General features: G+C 38.2%; 1 protein-coding gene across 5 annotated transcripts; it reads left to right on the top strand.

Annotated features, from left to right (window-relative positions):
* The first annotated feature begins 486 nt into the window (after window positions 1–486).
* ulk1b (unc-51 like autophagy activating kinase 1) lies at window positions 487–25,698 on the top strand. 5 transcript variants are annotated; one of them, XM_060890210.1, is made up of 28 exons: window positions 487–944; window positions 1,031–1,124; window positions 1,719–1,811; window positions 1,895–1,936; window positions 7,012–7,044; window positions 7,420–7,456; window positions 10,206–10,379; window positions 10,943–11,016; window positions 11,101–11,202; window positions 12,038–12,096; window positions 12,207–12,289; window positions 12,382–12,432; window positions 12,587–12,675; window positions 13,712–13,874; window positions 14,037–14,097; window positions 14,254–14,343; window positions 16,331–16,465; window positions 16,672–16,811; window positions 17,706–17,950; window positions 18,641–18,804; window positions 18,879–18,994; window positions 19,525–19,650; window positions 19,875–20,062; window positions 20,553–20,731; window positions 21,182–21,300; window positions 21,456–21,613; window positions 22,924–23,059; window positions 23,167–25,698. In XM_060890210.1, the coding sequence occupies exons 2-28, from the start codon at window positions 1,035–1,037 to the stop codon at window positions 23,220–23,222; spliced, it is 3,003 nt and encodes a 1,000-aa protein (XP_060746193.1). In that variant the 5' UTR covers window positions 487–944; window positions 1,031–1,034; the 3' UTR covers window positions 23,223–25,698. The 5 variants fall into 5 exon arrangements, with proteins under 5 accessions (XP_060746193.1, XP_060746190.1, XP_060746192.1 ...); XM_060890207.1 differs by having other exon boundaries at window positions 487–1,124; XM_060890209.1 differs by having other exon boundaries at window positions 487–1,124; window positions 20,556–20,731.
* The last annotated feature ends 55 nt before the right edge of the window (window positions 25,699–25,753 follow it).

Raw genomic sequence — 25,753 nt, forward strand, 5'->3', positions numbered from 1 at the left:
GTATTCTACCCCTGTCAGCCAAGAAGAGGAAGATGAAACACAATGGGCGCAGACTCCCATTTTCACACTTAACAGAATCTCATCTGCACGATTTCACGCAACGTTTGTCGCAGGATTAAATAACTGTACGGATGTCTATGGGTGTTCCTAATAAAGTGGATGGTGAGTATATATAAAAAGGACATTAGAAAAGATCATTTAAATACATACATACACACAAACCCAAAAAAAAATTATATCACCTCATGCACATGCATTTAAACGTTTAAAGACTAAACTTTTTACTATTCTACAAAATATGGGCATTTAGTATAGTACATACTACAGACAAATATAATATAACACAATGGTATGTTATTTTGACCCAACATTTGTTGTGATAATAAACCAGGAGCGTTGTGATTGGCTGTGGTCGTGACGACGGTCGTCTCTTACGTCATCCATAATAATAACAGGGAGGCCCTCGTGTGCGCATGCGCGTTGTTTGCGTTCTCGGCGACCTGTGAATTCTTCGAACCTGCTTCGAGCTTAAATGTAGAAATCACGTAAACAATTAACGTTTCAAATGAGTTCGATTACTACTACGAGGACGAAAATACCCGCAGGTATAACGCTAAAAAAACGCGCTGATGTCATGTAAGCTCTTCATGTCGGACATGTACACAAACAAAACCGACGCTGGGATTTAAGGTGGCGCGATCAGAGACTCTGGAGAGATTTAAGACACCTTGAAGTGCGCAACAAAAACAAACGCGCCATGACTGGACTCTGGAGTTAAAAAAAAAAAGGAGCACGTCTCAGATTAATTCATTAATCCTGCTACCATGAAAAAGAAAGGGAGCGTTTATTTACGAAGGCAGCACATGGAATACGACAGCGCGCTTCACCTTTCCAGCTGCCTTGACGACGCGGACAAGGGGACGGGAAGAGGAGGAATCGTCTGGGTCACTAGCGATCCCGAATAATAATTATAATTATAATAATAATAATAATAATAATAATACTCGATCAGTGCGGATTATATGGGCAGGGAGATGGAGACAGTCGGGAAATTCGAGTTCAGCAGGAAGGACCTCATAGGCCATGGTGCATTTGCGGTGGTGTTTAAAGGCAGGCATGGAGAGGTAAGACGTTCAGATAATCAGCATGTCAATTTTTTTTTATTTTTTTTTAAATTTCTAATTTATTTTTGTGCATGTGATGCTGGATTTTCATCACGATAGGCCTGGGAGTCGTGCGCGTACGCGGGAGCGCGCACGTCTCCAAAGGGTCCACCTTAAAAACGGGCCTCAGTAGAAAAGGCTTTATAATTAAATATAATTATTCTTTTTAATTGTGGTGCTCCGCTCTTGTGTGTTCTGAAACAATATAGTTGCTTTCTTTGACCATCTCTCTTTTTACATACATATGTGTGTATATTATATGGTGTTTATTTGCATCGCTTAAAAAACTAAACAGTATTCATAATAACCATCAGTCAACAAATATTATTTTCTTCTACAAATACCTAGACATTTCAATAAGTACACGTTTAGATTCATCATTCAGCACGTGTCACTGTGTAAAATCTTATTTCTAATCAATTCTTATATATTTCCAGTGTATTTATACAGACATGTCCAGACATGATTACTCAATGTTTACCTGTTTACTAACTGTCACACTGGGCATAACGTGAATAGCTATTAATCCAAACATTGTTATTGCTTTGTGAATAGAAACATGACTGGGAGGTTGCTGTGAAATGCATCAATAAAAAGAATCTAGCAAAATCACAAACTCTGCTGGGAAAAGAGATCAAAATTTTAAAGGTAAGATCTTGATCTCAGGAGATATTTTCTTTCTTATATGAATTAAAAAAAAATTTGACGTGTATTTGTTTTATTTTATAAAGGAACTGAAGCATGAAAACATCGTCGCGTTACACGATTTTCAGGTGAGTCGATTCATGAACCAGGATTTATGGAGCGTTTTATGCAAATGAGTGTGAAACTGGAATCGTGTCTGAATGGTTACGTCACAGACTAACCGGCTTGCTATTGGTCCGTTTCCGTCACGTCGCTAATGTTGACATGGACATGTGCGCTGGATGATAAAGGAGCCTCTAAAACCGGTATGCAGAGGACGTGGGCGCTCTGTTTGTGTAGGATGTTTACCGTTTGTTTGTTTAACATTAAATTTATTTCCAAAAAGTCTTGTTTACTAAGAAGTAACTTGGTACACTAGTGATTTGCATTTATATGGATCGACAAGTCTAGTCATGCAGCCATACATGAGGTGCATAATGACAAGTGTTTAACGGCTGTGGAAGATGAGATAAAAAAATTTACATACAAACAAGGACAGATTTTTCTTCTCTCAGACATATATTCAACATCACACCCAACAGAAATGAATAACATTTAAACAAGCAAAAAAAATGTTAGGCTGAAAGGCTGGATTACTTGATTTTCTGGTCCAGATGTACATTATATGTTTAAACATATGTGCACACCCGAACATCCAACATATGTGGTGTGTATGTCTTAACCGAACTGCCATCACAAGGGTGAAAGCACACAGTTGTATTTGTATGCTGTGGCCTTTCAGTTTCCCTTCACTGGAAATAAGTGATCGAAACAATGCCACTGTGAACAAAGTGAGCTCCATGAGGACATGGTTTAAGTAGGAATTTGAGTATCCTGCTCAGAGCCCTGACCTCAATCTCACTGATCACCTTAAGGTTGAATTGGAACACACCAGGCCTTCTCACAAGAAATCAATGCCTGAACTGCCTAATGCCCTTATGGCTGAAAAAAGCACAAATCCCCATTCCCCAAACATTTAGTAGAAAGCCTTCTCTGGTGTGTGGAGTGGGGGATTTGATAGCCTAGTGGTAAAGTTATTGGTTTACCAATCAGAAGGTTGTGAGTTCAAATCCCAGAACAGTCAGGCTACCACTGATCGGCCCATGAGCAAGGCCCTTAACCCTCAGCTGTAGGGAATGAGGTATCGCGCTGGATAAGGGCGAGGTGAGTGGACGTTACTATAACAGCCAAGGGCGAATAAATCTGAAATGGGAATTCACAGTAATTGACTTTGATGTTCAGGTGTCCACAAACATTTGGCCCTATAGTGCATAATGACACACAACACAAACCATGTGCATGAATAAAGAATTTCAATTGTATTAAGCCTCATATTCCACATGCAACATTTTAACCAAACTGGCAAAATATGTTCTGGTCTACAATTTGAATTTTAACATGTATAATCATAGTATTTTGCATGCAGCAGAATTGTACTGTTCACAGACTCCGTTCCGAAATATTTTCCAAAGGTACCATCATCTGTGGATTAATTATGACTCTTAGCTACAGCAATGCACAAGACACCTGATAACTCCTGGTTTTCCGATTCGAATAAATTGGCAAAACAAAAAAAGTTCATGAATTCTTCTGGCTGAAAAGGAAACTCAACAAAGGGGAAAGGACATGGGATGTGAAGACAAACGTTTGCTTTTTTGGTGTACTTTGATGTGTCCTTTTGTGGCTTTGTGAGCTAATAGAAAACAAGTGGTCATGGCTCTTTTGGAGGGTCTCTTTAGTTGGTGAAATGATGGAGCTGCTTATTAGTGGAATTTTTCTGCACTGTTATTTCTTACTGTTCTGGCAACAACGATAAACATTTTGGCAGGAAAATAGCTGTCTTTCCCACCAACATACTTTAAGCCTTTTTGTGGTAAAATTGTATTTTTCCCCACATTCTGCCTGCTAAAATGTACTTTGAGTTACTACCATAGAGACATTTCTTGCATTGTAAAGTATCTCTGTCAGTAAAAATCATCTCGATTAAAAGTCAATAAATCGGATGTCTGGACAAACCAGTTCAACGTCAGTTTCCCTGCGATAGTGACAGCATTCTCCTCTGTGTTTTGCATAGAGTTAATATGAGAGTAATTCTAACCCGCACCCTGCAGCTGAACTTAGATGTGTAGATCTGAATGAGGAAACATACTTCAGCTCAGACATCTGAGTTAGACTTTGGGTGTGTGGTATAAAAATACCTCAGCTGTTTTACTTTGTGTCTAAGCTACTTGGTCTATCTAACTTGACCTCCATTTCATCAGCAGGAGATTAGGTTTGTCATGTATAGTCAGATATATAGACTTTGTTCATTAGACCTGACTTAGTATCAGGTACCAAGAAGCAGTGTCAATGATCTGTCCTCATTACATTATTGAAAATGAAAGAGGTGTGTTGACTTTTCACAGGCAGGCGTAGAGAAAGAAGGGAAAGTACACCTTCTGAATTAGATATAAGCATAGGATCAAGGGGGAGATCATTTATAGATTTTTTTTTTGTGTGTGTGTACGTGGATACAGGAGCTTCAGTTTAGTGGACTAAAAGGACCTTAGTGTTATAAAGTTCTGTTTCATTTTGTTTGCGTTTTTGTTTTATAAGGTGCTAGTCAATCTCAAAGGTTAAACCTAGAAAAGAAAAGAAGCCTCAGTATGCCATGCTGTAGATGTTCTTTACACGCTCAATAGACTGGATTTAAAACATAGAGCCGTACTTCACCATAACAACAGAAAGCTTAGTTTTTATAAAGCTTAACATCAAATTGTTACCATTGAATATTCCAGACGTTACATAGCTCATGAGTTGTGTGGAATAAACTAAACTTTCTGATGTAACCAGCGGCTGAAGGTTAGCTAGCAGACTTGTAAGACGTGTTTGTGTTGTTCCACAAAAGCAATTTTTATCTTGAGGTAAAATTTTAACTTTTTCTTTTTTAATTACAGGAAATTCTTCAGAGTAGAGAGCCTTGAGGTTTTTTTGCTAACATAACAAACTGCATTCATCTTAACTTCAAGAAAACACACAAAAAAAACAATGAAACTAATGAGGGAGTAACAGATGTAGCATAAGTGATAACATGGAATTAACTCGATTCACAGACCTTTAATGACGTTAAATAAAAAAAAAATAAATAAAAAAAGACACAGATGGTTTGTGTTGGCAAATTGCTGTTTTATAAGAGGAATGAAACACTTGTAATTGGAAAAATGTCTTCTATCATTGATTGGTTATTTCTTGTAACAACTAATTTCTAGTTAATTGGACCTGAGTTGAAGCTTAGCCATGAAGAAGTATGTAAAATAAAATCTTGTAGTTTTTGTTCATATTTTTGATATTTTTTTGTTTTTAAACTGTACGCTTATTATATTGAATATTATTTATATCATTTTACTTATACTTATTTTTAAACATCAAGCAACAGAGCAGATTTAACCAAGAAACCTAAGAAGTGTGTGAATTACATTCCGCTGAAAAATGTAAAATCTGTTCTAACAATCCCAACAGTTAAAAAAACTCCTAATTGTTGTATTTGTGGTAATGTTTTCTTATCTCTTAACCCATCAGCATGTTTTTTTTTTTCTAAGCTAACGAAAGATCTTTAACTGCTTAACCGTTGATTTTTAAGTTCTGTGATCTGCAATGCAGAAAAAATAAAGCCAGCCTGAATGGAAAGCAAACAAGCAGCCAGCCATGTTTCTGCTTGGCTTCTAATCTCAACAATGGCAGAATGAATAAACTTTAGCTTGGCTGAGTCAGCAGAAGTGGATCAGCCCGAACTGGCTCGTTCCGATTGGCTGCACCGAAAGTACAATGAGGTCAGCTGTTGCTAAAGTGCCCTGGCGGTAGAATGGCTTTGTTTTTATGGAGGTCTTTGTTTGCCATAGAGCTGCTGTCCTATGCAGAGCCAAAGAGCTTGGGGGGGACTCGAGTTTATTGGTGGTTGTTGCTAAGTAGTAGTAGATTTCATGAAGCTCTTTCCACTGGATGGTTTTGGGCTGGAAAGTATACTTAGGTGTTTAAGGTGCATGAGCTAATCAGAAATATAGGATAGGACATAATTCTTGACGATCCTTTTATCATACACATCAGTTACACTGACAGGTTTGGTCACCTCTCTCGATTTTTTTTAATTTCAGATTGTTTTTGTCTATAATCTGTCCTCTCTAAAACTTAGTAATAAAAATATCAAATCTTAACAGAAATATTAACATTTAGCACACTTGAGGAAATCATATTGACTTTAAGTCCAGCAAACCACACCGATTTTAGTACCATGTTAAAGCCATTCATTCAACAAATTAGCTTAATTTAAAAAAGAATAGAGCCAGAAATCTCTGCATTACATGTTGATTCCTTTCCTAATGAAATTTCATTTAGATTATTTAACCTTTAGGTAACGAACAGCATGTTTTCCACCATAGGAAAGTCTTTAGGACAGGATTTTGGGTATTTTGGGAAAATGACAATTTATTCATTCATTCATTTATAGCATTGAGAACGAGTAAAGAAACAAATGAATGTTTGTAACCGGAAATTGACAGCGTTCCACAACATTAAAAAAAAAAATACTGTAAATCTAATAAATAAATAAAATATAAAATAAATAAATAAACACACTATAAATGGCCAAAAAAAAAAACTAATTTGTATTAAACAAAAACACGATTTTTTTTTCTTTACAGGTAAAATTTCTTTCAAAAACTTTATTTATTTCTTTATTTTTCAATAAGACAATAATAATTTATTATTATTATTTTGTTTTTACAGCTTTGAGGTTTAGAAATGAAACTGGTTGAGGCAGTTTTATAGCTATTGTAGTGCATGTGATAACAGGAGCTAACTTGTTTCGCAGACCTTCCAGGACATTAAATGTAAATATCAACACACACATTTAAACTGTCAACAGACATATTTTATATATGTTCAGTGTTTGCAGTTGTAGAAGAGTAATAAAACTAGAATATGTAGAATATGCTTTGTTGGAACGTCAAAGCCGTAGCAATAATTCCACTTTGTTTCAGGTCACATGACACCAGCTGATTGTTGATTATTTTCCTGTCACACTTTATGCCTTATTGTGTTTTATTCTTTACTTATTGTGATTTCTAATCTTTTGGAAGTTGATGGTCTTTGAGTTAAAACTGCTTCGTGGTTTTGTTTTGTTTTTTAGGAAACGGCGAGCTCTGTGTATTTGGTGATGGAGGTAAGATTTTGAGAGTTTGTTTTTGTTTTGTGTCCTTAGTCCAAAGTTGTTTTCAGATAACGACGGAAATGAACTCTGTTTCAAACCGTCGGGTTTGTACACGGACCTCTAGGTGTGTACGAGTGACGCTGTTGGTGATGGATTTCAGCTGGTCGCATCATGAAGGTCATCAGAGGTCACGGGCTGGTTTAGAAACGTCGGAGGGGGTCGGAGGCATTGATGTCGGGAAGGGACCGAGTTCAATATGCATTTCAATGCCTCACAGCCTGATTCATTGTCCTAATCTGCAATTCTTCATTCTAATGAATTGGCTGTTGCTTTAGTTAAGTTATTCAGCAGCAGAGATTAAAGCTGTTTCTCATTTCCTTTTAACAGTACTGTAATGGAGGAGACCTGGCCGACTACTTGCATTGTGAGTATAACAGTGACCGAGTACAGAATTCATAATTACACATACATCATAAACACAACCGTGCACAGCAGGACATGTACTGAAGTGATTTTGACTGTATGTGTAATTAAAAAAAAAATCAATAAAATAAAGGATGAATAATCCTTCATACAAAGGATGAATATGTACCCCAAAATATCCTAAGAATAGAATTATTCTATACTGGCTGGGAGTGGAAAAGTATATGGAAAAATCTATAAATGAGCAAATGTTTGCATGCAAAGGAAGGATGCAATGTCTGTAGTGTAAGATGCATGTTGTCTGGTAGAGGTAGTGTGTGTTGAATGACATTGCTTCCTCCATCTTGAGGTCTCTGCTCTTCTCTCTTACAAAGTAAAGGAAACTTCTTTTTTTTTTTTAATTGAAGTAGACCAGATTCAGGGTTCAGCACAGGAAGTGAAGCTGGGAGGGGTTGTGTGTGTGTATGTGTGTGTGTTTAGTTGCAGAATAAAGGAAATCTACAGTTGAGACCTAGCGTGCTTTGTAAGAAAGGACACAGACATGCTGTCTGACTTATCAGTAAAGCAGCAAAACACAGATGTGAACTATCCTGTGTTCACTGGATTCTTATATACACAATAACAATGTAGTCATAATAACTTTATTCATGGTTATTCACAGTTAATCAAAAACACAACATGGAAAGATTTATCTTTCGGTTAGAGGCATTTTAGGGCAGTGGTTGCTCAAGTGGTTAAGGCTTTGGGTTGTTGATCAGAGGATTGTGGTTCAAGCCCCAGCACTGCCAAGCCACCACTGTTGGGCCTTTGAGCAAGGCCCTTAACCCTCTCTGCTCCAGGGGTGCTGTATCATGGCTGACTGTGTGCTCTGTCCCTAAACTCCAAAGTTGGGATATGCAAAGAAAGAATTATGTGACAAAATAAAGGCTTTTATTCTGTTTGTAATATTATGCACTATTAATTAGCTTTCGCTTTTACCCCTTCTTTCACTTTGAAGACACGTGTCAAAGTAAATTGTAAATAAATTCAAGCAATTGTAAGTAAATAAATTACGAAAAAAAAAGATCAGTGTTCCTTCTGCTTAGGTATTTATTAGGATTGTGTATCTATTGAGGTGTTTTCGAGAGGAGAACATAAACGGCTGAAGTACTTTCGATATCAGATAAGAGATTTTATTGTCATTCTAGCATTCTCCAAGACCTTGGTGTGACATTGCAGAGGTCAGAGACAACAGCGTACACGATCAACAAGTAGTACAAAAACTAAGGAAGACAAAATGATAGCGTGTAATAGACAATACAGTAAAGTGGACTTTAAATATATACCACGGGACAATTCAGTAAATATAAAACATCAGATACAAAATTATACCAGATGATAAAATGGTGTGTTGTGAGTAGGGTATTATCACCACTAGCAGAATAAACACACCATTTAGACAAACCTGCTAAATATAGACTGAAAAACACTCTGGAAACGACTTCACACCCACCTGATGCTGACTCGTCTGGTTTTCTAGAAAAGTCTGTTTACAACCGCTTTACAGCCCAAATGTTATGACGTCCCTGGTTTATGACTGGATGTTAAACCCTGTCAAGTGCAGCTGGATCCAAGTGTCTCTTTTCAAGGAAATAAAAGAAAATAAGTGCAGACTTATTGGACGCTTTCTGTATAAATAGGAACAATCTTTAAGAGTAAATTTTTTTAAATTATTTTCTTAGATGCTTTAGTTTTAAGCTAAAATCTTTTGCTAGTAATCCATCTGCTTTCCCATTTTACGACGTTAGAATGAGCAAATACACAAGTGAATATACAGGTTAAAAGCTTTCTTAAAATGTACTTAAAATTGTCAGTATTGCGATTTATATTTATCTTTCAGTCAGTGATTTGTGGAACAGGGTTAAATCATATAATAAGATGGTTTGCTCCAAAACAGTAAAAAAAATATTTTAAGAATATTTACAGTTCCAAAATTTACAATCTCTCTCTTCCACCAATACGGATCAACAGTTTTAATGACCTCATTCTGCACTTTAGCTTCTCATAAGATTTTCTGTCCAATCAAATGATTTCTGGATTCTAAAGTGCCCCACCCCGACATTATAAAAAAAAATCACCTTGCTGAAGTTGCCATTATTGAGTGAGAGAAATCGCATCAACAAGCATGGGTTAAAAATGTAAATTTCAGCTGTAAGTTAGTAAGTCTGAGGTAACCTTACTGCTATTGGCTATTTAAAAGAGGGAGGAGCCACTTAATATGTCCTGCTCTGACTTCTTGTTTCAGTGATCTACAGATCGAACAATGTCGATCCGCATGTTTCAAGTCACTTCACAAAGAGTTTAAACATGTACTTTTCTTTCTCTTACGTCGTTCAAGAAACTCAATGATGCATAGTTCTGTTGACTGAAACAAGAAGTCAGAGCGGGACATATTCAGTGGATCCTCCCTTTTTTAAATAGTCAATAGTGGTAAGCTTATCTTGTGTAGCTTAAAGCTTTACCTATGTATAAAATCTCTTATATAATATTTGATATATATATTTTTATATTTTTTAATAATTTTTATATATATATATATATATATATATATATATATATATATATATATATATATATATATATATATATAATATTATATTTGTAACTGTAATATTAATCACACAGAAATGGTTGTTTATTGTATGTCCATTCTAATGATTATTCTTTTTTTTTTTTTCCTCCTCCACACGCGCGCACACACACAAACACAGCCAAGGGCACACTGAGCGAGGATACCATCCGTGTGTTCTTGCAGCAGATAGCAGGAGCTATGAGAGTGCTGCAGGCCAAAGGCATTATCCATAGAGACCTGAAACCACAGAACATCCTGCTGTCCCACCCAGCTGGCCGCAAGTCCCACACCAACAACACCTGCATCAAAATAGGTAGAGCGTGATGAATATTTAGTATGTGACAATTAAACAACAATTAAACAAAACAAAGGAAACTTAAACAATAAAGTTCCTTGCAGAAAGTTTCATTATATTAACTGTGATGCAATTTGTTTTTTAAATAACACATCTTCAAGTTGCTGTTATTATACACGTTTCTAGAACTTTCTCCACACTGCTGCAGTATAATTTAGTTTTGTTAGAAGATGTCACCATCTTTAAAGAAGCTATAATCATCTTTAAAGGAATCTCGGGAACTTTAGAAAACGTAGCTAGAGCCGTGTTATACTGTAGTTGTATTATTTTTGGATTGTTTGTTTTCATTTTCTGTCTCAGTCATTTCCTGACTCTGATGCGAATTTACTTGGCTGTAGTCCTAGTATTGAAACAGTTCCCCCCATCAACTTCCTTCTCTGATGAGTACAGGGCTGTTTGTTTTATTTTATTTTATTATTACATTTTTTTGCTGACCCCCTTCATGAATTGTATGTTCTCTTATATTTAATAAAACTCCTTATCTTGAGCTCCTTCTTCCTTCACTTTCTTCCTCTCTTCAGCTGACTTTGGCTTTGCACGGCACCTTCAGAACAACATGATGGCCGCTACCCTCTGCGGCTCTCCCATGTATATGGCAAGTATCCTTCATCCACCTTCTCAGCTCGTTATCCTGTCTGCCTACGTGCACATTATAATCCAGGAATCAATCTCACCCCAGGCTCCAGAGGTCATCATGTCACAGAGCTATGATGCCAAGGCTGACCTGTGGAGTATAGGAACCATTGTGTTTCAGTGCCTGACTGGGAAAGCCCCATTTCAAGTGAGTGTTTGAATAAACTCTCTTTTCTTTAAATTCCTACGGTAACATCATTACCGTTTATAGAGCTGTACATTCATGGAGCAGTTTTTCTAATAATTACTGTATATGTAGAGACACAAACTATACAGCTGACTACGATGTGACTAATGAAGATGAGGATACAGAAATCTGAGATACAGGCTCAACAAAACTGAAGATTGGCAAGGATTTTGCCATCGTCAACTGCCTAGTTTCAATTGAGCCGGTGTCCACTGTAGCCTCAGATTCCTGTTCCTTGCTTTTTGGCACATCAAGGAGTGGATATGTGTGTGACTGAAGTTTGAACTGGTCTGGCCCTTCTCGTCTGACCGCTACCATCTTCATGGCACTTACTGGATTCTGCTCACTGGAAGGATTTTTGCACCATTATGTGTAAAACCGTAGAGGCGTGTTTTGGGTGAAAATCCCTAAAGCAGCAGTTTTTAAAAACTCAAACCAGCCCATCTGGCACCAACAGCCATGCCAAAGATCGAATTTTTCCCATCATGATGTGAACAATAACTGAAGCGCTGAATGAACGCTTGTTCACTTGAACGTATTGTACTTCTCCCACTTGATTGGATGACTCGAGATACAGTAACTCCCATTAATCCTACCAGACCAATATACCACATATTATTACAAACTTGACAGTGGTGTTTAATTTTCTTACTTGTCGTGGCTTTCACTTTTGAAACGTGATATTAATGGACCATGTAGCTCATTAATTATGTAACAATCTTTAGCGTTTCTTAAAGTGTAGTCACAAAGAAGGCAAGAAAATGAAGTGAAATGTTCTCTGTTTCTACTTTTTTAGGCCAGCAGTCCTCAGGACCTCCGCATGTTTTATGAGAAGAATAAGAATCTTAGCCCAAAGTAAGTGTCAGGTGGAACAGTATTCTTGTTGTTCTCAGTTCCTCTGATCATACCCCCCCTCTCTTTCTCTGTCTCTGTCTCTCTGTCACTGTGTCTGTCTGTCTGTGTAGCATTCCCAGAGAGACATCCAGTCACCTGAGGCACTTGCTTCTTGGCCTGTTGCAGAGGAACCATAAGGACCGCATGGACTTTGGTCAGTTCTGCTTTAGATTTGTAAGCTTTTATATGTTTTCCCATTTTTAATCAAAACAGAAATGTAATACTTGCTCGCCATGCAATTTTTAGAGGAGTTTTTCAAGCACCCTTTCCTCGAGGCAAGCTCTACCATGAAGAAGTGTGAGTCTCTTTCCTGTCCATATAGATTTTACTGTTTAGTCTGCATTTTTTTTATTGTTTATACTAAAGATCTGCTGTATTATAGTTGTTTATTAAACAAAATAAAAACAAAGTAGACAAGATAGTAATTTTGTGTGTGTGTGTGTGTTCACAGCTGCACCGGTGACCGTGACCTGCTTTCCCAGCTCAGGATCAGCAAGCTCATGTAGCAGCTCTTCCACATCACACCTTGCTTCTCCTCCTGTAAGTGAGTGAGTGAGTGGGTGTGAGAGAATTTACATTTACAGACGTTTTTCATTTCAGTTTATACAACTGAGCAATTGAGGGTTAAGGGCCCTGCTCAGGGGTCCAGCAGTGGCAGCTTGCTGGCCCTGGGATTAGAACTCATGACCTTCCCATCAGAGTGTGTGTGTGAGACCATGCTCATTATGTGATCTTTGTACTATGCAGGGTACCCTCTGTGACCCTCTGTTGCCCCTTTTCCACCGAGGCAGTTTGAGGGCTGGTTCGGAGCCAGAGCCTAATTTACAACCAGTTCTTTCTTTTTCGACAGCCAAAGCACCGTCTCTGAACCAGAAAAAGTGGTTCTTAAGTAGCACCAAAACGTTGCTGGTCTAGACTTAAGAACCGCTTGTGTCAGGGGCTGTGGGCGGGGCTGAGGGCGGGGCTACTGTTAGCGCATTTGATAATGTACCTTCAGTATACTAATGTTTAATACACTTTTACTTTACCGCAATATGATACATTATCAGCACACGTGATAGTAGGTAGCTACATGCTAAGGCTTACTTTTTTCTGTGTTGATAAAATGTACTTTCTCGATTACAACCTCTGTTTAAACAAATTACATGGAGCTGCACGTACATTTTGGATTTGCCAAGTTTAGATGCCGATGTAGGTTCACAAAGCCATGAGCAGTAACAGTAAAGCAACATCCACCATTGTTGATGTTGTTGTGTTTGTGGCTGCTGCGCTAACGTTGCTGTGTAACGTGACACGTATACAGTGACGTCAGACTCGACTCTCTTTATTTTGTTACATTTGGCAACCACTGGTACTGCGAGATTTACTTATTTGTCAGTAATTTTGTTGTAGCCAGTTTAAACTGGTTAAAGATATTAATTCATCTGATGGCATTGTCTGGCATGATGAGGATGGGTCACTGGGACAGTTTCTGTGTGTTTTTTCTGTTGTTCGAGCACAAATCAGAAACTGAATTGAAGTCTGATTGTCAATGGAAAAAATGACAAGTTGTTGTTATATCTCTTTGAATTTGCAGCAGTCCCTCGGCGAGATCCAGCAGAATCGAGCCAAAGCACTGGCCTCCCCTACCCAGGATTCTCCAGGCTTTTTGCTGAAGGATTCAGCTGGTGGTGAAGGAAGCAGTAAGAACTCTTCCTGTGACACGGACGACTTCGTCATGGTTCCGGCTAACTTCCCCAGTAAGTGAATTTATTTTCCGATTTAACCGTATAACTCAATAACAGGATGGGAGGTGACAACCTGCAAAAGTAGGACTCAGATTCTTTGTTATTTTGCTTCTCATCTTAGCCTTTGTTCCTTCTCAACTCACTCTTTATATATCTCTGTCTTTTTCTCTCTAGGTGAGCTGACATGTGAAATGCCTTCAGGGAAGCTGCTTCAGGATAGTCTTGTGTATAGTGGGTGAGAAACTACTTTTTACCTCTTATACCGTATCAATGCTTGACAGAGGTCCACATACTTTAAATACTCTCTGTGTAGTGCATACAACACTGAGTCAGTAAAATTAAAATTGATTACATTTTTAAATTAAAGCATTTTTAATTCACTCTGCAACAGGAGTTCTCTTCTCACTTCTGGAAGTCAGGGCAATCAGGCCAAGTCTCTTCCACGCTCGCCCTCTTACAGCAGCTCCGCGCCACCGGCAGGGTAGGTCAAACCCATATTTAATGTTCATTAACTTTAATATCCATTAATTATTTTCATTAACGTACATGAATACATTTAGACAAAATCTGGTCAAACAAAAACAGAAGAATTAAATAAAAAACATTGAGAAAAACAAAGAGAAAAACATTGAATTAAATAAATGGTACAACAAGATAAAAGGCATTCATACAGTATTGTTTGACGGATATTGTAAGCCAGCTAGATAAAATGGGCTAACCTGACAGGAGTACTGAAAGGATTTAAAACTTAATGTTAGCTATCCGGCTGACGTTTTATTTTTAAATTCATTCATTCATTCATCTTCTACCGCTTATCCGAACTACCTCGGGTCACGGGGAGCCCGTGCCTATCTCAGGCGTCATTGGGCATCAAGGCAGGATACACCCTGGACGGAGTGCCAACCCATCGCAGGGCACACACACACACTCATTCACTCACACAATCTCACACTAGGGACAATTTTCCAGAGATGCCAATCAACTTACCATGCATGTCTTTGGACCGGGGGAGGAAACTGGAGTACCCAGAGGAAACCCCCGAGACACGGGGAGAACACACACAAGGTGGAGGCGGGAATCGATCCCCGACCCTGGAGGTGTGAGGCGAACGTGCTAACCACTAAGCCACCCTGCCCTTATTTTTAAATTATAAAGTTTAAAAATGTTTAGATTCTTTACTGTTCCCATTGGCTAGCTACCATGACCTAACTTGACAGAATTTCTAAAAGGTCATATTCATGAATGTTTACAATCTTCTCACTTGGCCAACAGAATCTAATTTCTTTTGTCTATTTTAATAATATCTAAAAGATATTAAATATTTAATCAAGCTGTTATTATGAGCTAACATTTGTGGAAGTCATTCATAGATGTTTATAATGTTTGCTGCTGCTGTTAGCAAGCTAACCTAACAGGATATCACAAGTCATATCCATAAGTGTTTAACTTTGTCACTGATGCTAGCTGCTTTGCTAATAGGCTGATCTTGGAGAATTGTTTATATATAATATTTATAACAATAGCAATCTTATTAAGATTGTAGCATAAGACTATTAGCATAACCTGACAGGATTTCTGAGAGGGTATTTAAGTCATATTCATAAATACTAGCTATCTGACTATTATGATGTAATCTTATAGAAAGATTGAGACGATTTTTTTACATTATTTAAGTCATATTTGGACTTTAGAGATTTAAAGCTTCACTGTTTTAGTTATGTCATATTCAAGGGTCTTGCTAGCTTACCTGGCTAACATGAGGTAGATCTTACAAAATATTTTTTAATATTTTGTAAAAAAAAAAAAAAAAAAAAAATGCTATTGTGAAATAACTTGACAGGAAGTCATTTCCAACTGTTTAACGTTTTACTGCTCACACTGGCTACCTAACATGACTGTTAGGATTTCTGAGAGGATATTTAAGCAATATATATATATATATATATATATATATATATATATATATATCTCCACAGCTGACAGTATACAGCTGGCCTTTACTGCTGATGTTGGCAAACTAACATGAGCTAAACATACAGGATTTCTAAAAGGAATAATAATCATATTTATAAAGCTTGATCTTTGTGAGTCATGTTAGCTATCTGGCTAGAATTCTCAGCATTGAAGTGGTAAAGGTTCGGTGAATTTATTTCGGCTCATTCCCATCACTGAACAGAAAGGGCCTCATAAAGCGTGACAATGCTGAGAGAGGTGGAGCAGCTAACACTTTCTGAAGTCACCTCATCAGTATTGATTGATTGTGTCACTCGCTTACTGCCCACTGAAGTCTTTTGTTAACAATAGGGTCAGTTTCAAGCACAGCATATGCTCCTCTGTGTGTCTCTGTGTTTCATTATGTAAGTCTTTTGGACGGTGTTTTGATTTTATTGACTAGACCCATGCATCTCACTGTTCTCTTTGTCCTACTGTCTCTTTTTCTACCCCCTCTTTCTTTCTCTTGCTCTCAGCAGGCCTCCTGAGCACTCTTTGAGCAACTGCAGTAACTATAAACAGTCCGTACCCATTCCAGTGCCCACACAGATTCACAATTATCAGCGTATTGAGCAAAACCTGCACTCTCCCAGCCAGGACAATTCCCCACGGTCAGTACAGAACCAAGATCACTTATAAAATATTTGCATATTTATAGGAAAATGGAAGACTTTTTTTTTTTTTTTTTTTTTTTTTTTTTTTAGGGTGCTTTTACTTTGTATGATTTTGTTCGTATAATTTGAACCCTGTTGCGCTATTTCTCCACAGTGGTGCACATCACTCTATTTAATATTTGTTTGTGTGTCGTGTCGTGTAGGTGCACTCCAGTGCGGCGCTGCAGCAGTGGAAGTCCTCTTGGTTGTGGGAGGATAGGACCATCTCCCCCTCATCACTCAACCATAACCACCCGCAGACTGTCTATAGGAGGCATCAAACCACTCCAGCTCTCCCCACAGGGTGAGGACTATCTCTGTATCTCTGGCTTTGACAGGCTGAGTAACTAACTGTAGTTCCATGTTGTAGTTGTGTTTTTACTACCAAGCAAGCTGTATTGTATTTATATCCTGACCCTGAGTCTATATTTTTTCCTGGTATCAAACAAGCTGAGATGGGTCATAGAGAGCTAATAATAGTGCAGCTCATTGAACAAAATCTTCAGACAGTTGTTTTGAAAGTGTCTGGAACACATTTTTTCCTCTGTTTAGTGTTTATTGCCTGTGATCTAAGTAAATTCATTTTGAAGTTAATGGCTGAAGTCCCACATGTCACGCTTTTGTCATTTTCATAGTTTATAACCTAGTAGAGCTGTACACCGTATAATGTGCACTACATGGTATAAAATATCATTTGCAGATTCAGCCACTCAAAATAAATGCTTTCTATAACCAAATCAGTGTGCTCCTAAAATATCTGTACTTAAACTCTTTGATATTTTGTCTAAAGATGCCGAACATGATGGTGAAACTTCAAATTGTTTATTTGTTTACCTGAAAAATGTAAAATCATCACTTCTGATCATTTGTCAATCCCGTGCTGTTTTGAGCATCTGTTTGCAATATTAACAGCGTTCTGAGAGGCTGTAGCTTTTTTGGTATGTCTGTGTTTGCACTTTATATGCAGTGCATGCTTCAACCTTCATAATTTCATACTTGTTGTGAAATTTGCCATGCAAATACCACCAGAAATTTCCCAAAGCTCCCTACTGCTTGTTTTTTTAATAATTCACCTGCCCTCCAGCCTGCATCATTCTGTTATTTACATCAGCACATGCTATCTCTCTATTTCTCTATTTTTCTCTCTCTCTCTCTCTCTCTCTCCCCCTCTCTCCCCATCTCCACACTTATATTCCAGCTCTCCAGCCACCCGATGCTAAGTCCAGAGCCAGGCAGCATGGACTGGGCTCACGCCTCCACAGTGCCCCCTGCCTGCTGGAGGCCGCTGGCGGTTGCAGGCAGACAATCAGGAAACAGCACTCGGACCCAATGGTGGCCGCGCATGAAGGCACGATGGCCCTGAGGCCCCTACATTCCTCACCCCGACTCAGTGAACTGATGCAGCGAAGTCCTTTACCCACCATCCTAGGGTCACCATCAAGAGTATGTAGCCTTTCTGTTTAAGTGCAAAAGCTATTAAACTTGCAAAAGCTATTAAACTGAAAATAGTTTAGTTAAACTATTTTATTGCCAGTGCATCTTTTTTTTGTCTCTAACTAAAAAAACACATTAATGTTTGCAATATAACTAATCATTCTAAATCACATGCTGCTGCATAATGTAAACTTTTATTTTAGTTTAATATTTCATTATTGTTCTAATTATTACCTTGTCCTAATAATTTTAACGTGTGTTATAAACACACGTTAATTGAAACTCGCTGTCACTGCAAACAAAAAAAATTCAGGAAAAACGATTGTCTAATTTTTTACCTGTGAAATGTTAAACCTTGGATTTGTGAGCTAAAAGAAAACAAAAAGTGAAAGTATTTTTCATTTCTGTGTTAAACAAGAGAAAAAGCATAGGATAAAATGTGCGCTGTGACTTCATGTAATGTTTCCTTTCAATATACTGTAATAATTCTTTTATATGTAATATGGTTTTAATGCTGTATTATTATGGGTGTGGTCTGGACTGAAGAGTGGACTTCAGAGTGTTAGATTTTTAATAATTGTTTTAAACAGAATCTTATACACGCAGATATCAGCTCAGATATCAATATCAGCTATGGGTTGTGTGGTAAAATTCATTAATCACAGCACCTCTTAATTCATTTCTTGTGTTTCCCTTCAGGCCATGTCCCCGTTTGAGTTCCCAAAGCCACCCAGCTCTCCGAACATGGTGACATTTCTGACTCAGCAGGGTTTAGTTTTCCCTTCATCTCCCAGCCGGCCGTGCCATGGAGAATCAGGCGTGCCTGCCGCTTTCCAACCCGAGGACGCGAAGACTTTTGGGAGGTAGTGATTAAGCAGTTTGGGAAAACAGACACTCGCTTTCTGTTTCCTCACTCATCCCTGTCCTGTGTTTCCAGGTCGCAGAGCTCTGGTCGTTTGTCAGACATGCTGTTAATGGCGGCGTTCGGGGGACAGCTGGGAGATAGAGGCAGCACGGAGAACCTCAGTGCTGACAGAGCAATTGACATCGCAGGTTAGAACTCAAGACTTCTTCACTTCTGTGTGTGAGGGATAAAACAATTGACAGAAGTGTGTTGATAGAATTGTTAGAAGATTTTATATATATATATATATAATCTCGTCGCTGTCGGGCGGAAACCTGGTATGTCCAAATTTGGTCAATTTCATATTTTTTCACATATCGATGCTATTGGTCAGTCCCCACGTGGGTCTGTTATTTTTACAAGTTATTAACCAATCTAAAGTCTAGAAAATAGCTTGAGCGCAAATCTCATAACTCCATTGGACAACTAAATACATTCCAAACCCAAGCTATTATATAAAAAACATAAACATAGACAACATAAAATGAGGTAGCTATTGAATTTAACTGAAATCCCAAAACTTAAAAATCTAAAAGTATTAACTGTATGAACAGAAGGCAAGATACACAAAAAAAAAAAACGCGTCAAAATACCTTAAAGTTGTTGTTTTAAATGGTTTAAAAAACCGTCTTAAATGCTTATTTTTACACAAAATCCATGGCCTTACTTTGCTCCACAGCTCCACCTGCTACTGGTGGGACCATGGTGGTGGGTTCAGGCAGTCCAGCACGAGTGGTGTTCACAGTGGGCTCGCCACCCAGCGGAGGAACGCCACCCCACACCTCTCGTTCCAGAAAATTCTCAGGTAAGTCAGTTTTTCTCCCAGTCCTCTTTTTTTCTGTCTTAACTTTGTGTCCCTGTGTGGAAGCATGTCAGCAAAGCTGTCCTTTTTTTGCCCCAGTGTATTATTATCATCGTTATTATAGTCATTATATTGACATGCACATGACATTACAAGACTCTGATCATGAATATAAGCTTATTATAACTGACTAATTGACGAATGTCTTGCTGTAATTTATTCTTCAGCTTGCTCCTCGAGCTCCATCAGTCCTGCAGGGTCCCTCACCAGCCGTTACCCCCAGACAGGCATGTGTTTGGATGGGTTCGAGGCCTCATCCTGTCCACGCTACGGTCTCACCGACCCCATTTCAGTCAACTTGGAGGGTGTTGTGATGTTTGAGGCCCCTGAGCTCCCAGAAGAAACACTCATGGAGGTAAATATGCATGTCTTGAATTTCTGATTAGACTACTGAACAAACAAAATCATCAACGTCAGGGTGGAAGCAGCCACCATGCCAAGATTATTTTCCAGTAGTCTTTCATCTCATAATCCTAAAGTTTCACCGCAAATTCATTAAAGAACGATACATCATACATTTTATCAGCTGGAAACAAATCATTCCTCAGTCAGTGTTTTTTTTTTTCTGTCTTATGAAGTTAATAAGACAGAAAATGCCACTTGTGATGTTACCAAGAACCTTTAAAAGACCTGAAAGATGTCAGAAATCTTTGAGTCACAGCTGAGATGTTCGAGTCTGCCATGCAAGTCGCCCTGTTGTTGCTATAGCAAAAAATAAAATGCTAGAATGAGCATGTTATCATCAACATTATTATTATTATTATTATTATTGTTATTATTATTATTATTATTATAAAATGAATCAGTTGTGTGGGCTGAGTGTTTGCGTCTTGGTTTTTCTGTAGCAGGAGCACACAGAGATTCTCCAGCAGCTCCGGTTTACGCTGGATTTTGCCCGCTGTATGGTGGAGGTGGCAGCTTCCAGAGGTGAAGAGGCCGGGCATGCCAATCAGCCCACAACCTGCCTACACCAGCAAGAAAGCGTCGTGGCTGACCAGATCAGCTCTCTGAGTCGCGAATGGAGGTACACACACACACGCACAAGTTAATACAATACATTACAGCCCATTAATTTTGTCAGAGCTGCTGTTATAGAGAATTAATGGGCACGGTCTGACCAATCAGATTTGAGAATTCAGCAGCATTACTCAGCACTTTTTCACAGCATACAATGTGCATTTTAAGTCAACACACAGCGCACACACACAGACATTACACACACTTTATCTTTCGAGGCAGAAAAGTAATGGATTGCAACATCTGAGCCGATTAGAAGATTACAAGTTTAGAACCACCTTAAATTTGACTGAGGATAATTGCAGTGTAATATCCTGTTTATCATAAAACATTCTCTTTTTTTTCCATTTTTGTCATTAGTTCAGCTAAATGAAGGAATATTTTAAGACACTGCTGTACTATGAGTTACTGCTACTCCACATTTTGAAAGTGGTGTGTGTGTGTGTGTGTGTTGCAGCCACGCTGAGCAGTTGGTGCTGTACATGAAGACTGCAGAGCTCCTGTCCACTGCATTGCACACAGCCATGGAGGGCATCAAACAGGGTAAACTGTATCCCTCCACCACAGTCAAACAAGGTGTGAACGGCATCATCTTTCCTTCTGATCTAAAATTGCTGATCTTAATATTAGCCTGGTCTCGTCAGTCTTTTCTCAACATTATACTGATATGATAAACATACAGTACAATATAAATCTAATCAAGTATCCGGTTTGATCTCTTATTTCAACAGTTGTCAGGAGACTAAACGACGTGTACAAGTCGAGCGTGTCGTCATGCCGCTCCCTGAGCGCACGTCTGGAGCGGTTCTTTTCCCGAAAGCATCGCCTGATGGACCACATCAACACCATCACTGCAGAAAGGCTCATCTTTAGCCATACTGTGCAGATGGTACGGGGGAAAAAAAAGCCATGACTCAATGATGTAAACTCCATGGCTGTTAAAACGACTTCACGGCTTTATACATTTCAAGCACTTATTCACGACTTCACCTTTACCTGAATTTACTTAAGGGTCTAAAGGGATCTTGAGTTTTATATGAATATACATAGATGATTTATATGGATTATTCATTATATAAAGAGCAAAGACTAGAGTGCATGACTGATTACACGCAAACTTGATGAATAGAGATCCTCCTCCTCATCTATCATACGAAATGATTTATTCTTCATTATCATAGTCATCCTTCTACATCTCATATGTTATTTTTCTCTTTAACGTATCTACCAGAAAAAAATGGAGACACACACACGCAGATCCTCTAAAGTATGTTGGCACTCATCACCTGAACATAAAATACAAACAGATAAAATTCACATCATGTAAAAGATGAATAAGTTTATAAAAAAAATCACCACGACTGATGAATCTGGTGCTGTATCATTACATAGTTGTTTTCTTTCCAGAGGAAAGAACTTTTTCACTTTATTCTGTATGTTGTTGCTTTTATTTCATTTTAGCTCCCACATAAAAAGCACTAACCCAAAGCACCGTAATGCAACATCCCAAATGACTTTCTGCTCACTACATCTGCTCACTACTGAGGGTATAAAGGGTACAAATTTGTTTGTGATTCAGTTACAGAGAATCGCAATTAATCGAATTAATATCTAATCATTGAAATTAGATAACAATTTTCACTTGCATTTTTTTTTTTAAGAGCTGCCAACTTAAAAAAAAAAAAAATTCCTCAGTATAAGTAGACTATTGAATAATTCTGAAAAACTATCGCTTCTTGGTCTTTTGGCTAAGATCACTTGTTGTACTTTGGCTTTTATCTAAGTTCAACTTGTGTTCTTTATTTTGGCTTTGAGAAGGCGAATGGTAAAAAAAAAAATAATAAAATAAAAATCTGTACTTATGGGGAAGTCGTGGTTTAATGGTTTGGTTAGAGAGTCTGACTCTTAACCCTAAGGTTGTGGGTTCAAGTCTCGGGCTGGCCACGACTGAGGTGCCCTTGAGCAAGGCCCCGAACCCCCCCAACTGCTCCCCGGGCACCGCAGCGTAAATGGCTGCCCACTGCTCCGGGTGTGTGTTCACGGTGTGTGTGTGTGTGTGTGTGTGTGTTCACTGCTGTGTGTTCACTTTGGATGGGTTAAATGCAGAGAACAAATTCTGAGTATGGGTCACTGTACTTAGCCGTATGTCACGTCACTTTCACTTATCACTATGTTGAGTATATGGCTTGTGTCCTGTAGGTGCAGGCTGCAGCTCTGGATGAGATGTTTCACCAAGGTGAGGCTTCAATACAGCGCTACCACAAAGCCTTGCTGTTAATGGAGGGTCTGTTACTGCTCCTCACTGAACAGGCCGACATCCTGAGCGTCAGCAAGTGTGAGTGCTTCCTTCCATGAGGACTTATCCTCTTCTCATACTGTCCACGTGTGCTGAATGAACAGCACGGTAACGCTTTGGATTATTTTTTTTTTGTTTGTTTACAGGTAAGCAGTGTATTGAGCGTCGCCTTACTGCACTGCAGTCAGGCCTCTGTGTATAGAAGGTTCCTTACATTCCTTCCTTACATTCCCTAAATACACCTTCTTTCCAGCCCTCTCGCTGCTTCCTCTTTCTCATCACAGAAAATGAAGACAGAGGACCGGCTTTGTGGTCACGGGTTTGTGTTAGTGATGCCTGCAGTGTACGGAGAGACATGAAGAGAGTGCGGTCCTGAATCACAGTGTGTATGAATCAAAACTAAGCTACAGGCAATCACATCAGACCCAACGCTGAGGCCCTGATGTTGTCGTGGATATCGTTTTAAACCTATAAGCTGCACTGTGTAAACATTTTTGCATAGACATAACACTATGTCAGGATCTGAGTTCCTTTAGTTCTGGGATTGTGCAATCACAGGTGATAGATATTCATCAGCAGCTGGATTTAATCATACACTCAGAAAAAAAAAGCGTATTAAACTGTATCTTTCGTACAACTCGGGTGCTGCGTTTTTTGTAGCTTTAGTATGCACTTGCATGTAATTTATCTTTAAAGCTGAATTATGGACATTTAGGTAACTTGAAGGTGAACTATAGGTAATGAAGGTACAAAGGATGGATCTTTGAGGGTACCACACCAACCCCACCACATATTTAAGAACCCCAACCCAAATTACCCCACTCCAAATGAACCTATCCAGCATTACCCCACTGCAACGCATATTAACCAGCCCCCCACACATTACCCCACCCCAACCCAAATTATCCTACCCAACATTACCCCAACCCAAATTAATCTACCCAACATTACTTCAATGCATCTCAAATTTCCCCACTCCAAATTAATCAACCCCACCACATATCACTGCACCCCAACCCAAATGTCCGCATACCACCCCATATTAACCTACCCCACCACATATTACCTAACCCCACCATATGCCCCACCCAAACACCTCATTCTATGAAAGACACAGTTTAATACTCTAACTCGGAGTGTCAGTTGGAACTCATATTTCTGGTTAAGTATGTTCCTAGCCACTTGAAATCGAGCCAAAAATTGGCCTAGCCAAATTTTAAGTTCATATCCTAATGTCACACACGGAGAATGAAGTAGACACTTTCCTAATCGACTGTCACTTTATTTCATTTGACACGTTTCTTTTCCCTTCTTGCTTCAAAAATATTTTCACCGTATAAACGTGACAGACGAACCATGGGTTACACCAAGAAGGTAACTTGGAGCTGAATTTAAAGTTGAATTAATAGTTGAGTATATTTAGAATTTAAAGATGAATTAATATCTTGTGATACAACACTTTACTCGGCAGTGAAGTGAAACTTCTTTTACATTGTCTTCTTTACTTGAATGAAAACTAGCATGGTAATTTTCCTGTATTCTTGGAGCTTTCATTACCTGCAGTACATTTTTTTATTTTTTTATTTATTTATTTTTTTAATTTTTTTTTTTTAAATTTCTTTTTTAACGACAAAATAAACACGAATTAGTTATTGAGTAAGAAAATTATTCATTTAAGATGAATTTTTGTTGATTTTGATCAAATATTGCTTAAAAATCAACACCAGGATTTAGAATGATGGTTTAAATGAAATTATTTTGAACTAGTATTCATTAATGCTGGAACTGGATTCACAGATAAACATGGATCTATTCCAGTAGCTTTCTTGATGCAACCCAGGTCATGTTCTGTAGAAAAGGACGTCATACATACATACATACATACATACATACATATAAATTACACCATAAAACTTTTTAAAAGTAAAAGTTTACATGGAACTCGTCAATATCCAGTACTTTCTCCGTTTTTTTTTTTTTTCTGAGTTTTTATTACCAGTAAGGCCGTGAGTAGCACTTTACTGAATGCTGACCAAGATTGTCCACTTTGTTTCCAAATTACAAAGACATAAAATGATTGTCGGGACATCTGAACGTCTCTCGATCACTTTTATCGCTTTTATTTTTTTTCTTTCATCTCTTCTCTTCTAGTTTTTACATCATGTTTGGCAATCGTGTTTGTCCACCTTTTTAAACGTGTGTACGAGTGACAGAAGGACATGCTACGAATACAGAGAACGCAAATGAACGACGTTCTGCATTTCTTTTAGTTTTAGCTGTTACCTAGAAATCTAGGCATTGTATAGCGTGCAGCAGGCCCTGCGCTGTAATGCAATATTATTTCATTTAGTTTCAACCACGTTGGATAAGATTTATCTGACATTTTTCCTTAGCGACAGCTCTCTTATTGTTCCAGTTTAATATTCAGTCTTACGAATTCGTAAAAGGACTGTAGCTTGTTCATTATGATGCCTGTAGTGAATACAGATTTTGTAACTGGGGAACAGAAGTTTACTGCGCCGTGTGGTGTGAGGCCTGTTTCCATGCAAGTGTTTTAGTGTTGAATGCTTTTAAACTTATTAATGTATGCTGAGTGGTTTGGTTTTGTGTGTCATATAGGATAAATCTATTTAAAAATGTGCCTTTAAAAAAAAAAAAAAAAAAAAAAAAAGCAAAAATGTAAACACTGAAAAATGTTGTTGTTTTGATTTATTATTTTCTAGTAGCTGAATA

Source organism: Tachysurus vachellii, chromosome 17 (genome assembly GCF_030014155.1).
Source record: "Tachysurus vachellii isolate PV-2020 chromosome 17, HZAU_Pvac_v1, whole genome shotgun sequence".
NCBI classification, from domain to species: domain Eukaryota; kingdom Metazoa; phylum Chordata; class Actinopteri; order Siluriformes; family Bagridae; genus Tachysurus; species Tachysurus vachellii.

Coding starts and splice junctions, on each gene's coding strand:
- ulk1b (XM_060890207.1), top strand. CDS start 1,023: ATGGGCAGGGAGATGGAGACAGTCGGGAAATTCGAGTTCAGCAGGAAG. Junction 12,290..12,381: donor TAAGGACCGCATGGACTTTG/GTCAGTTCTGCT, acceptor TGCAATTTTTAG/AGGAGTTTTTCAAGCACCCT. Junction 21,301..21,455: donor CTCCACCACAGTCAAACAAG/GTGTGAACGGCA, acceptor TTATTTCAACAG/TTGTCAGGAGACTAAACGAC.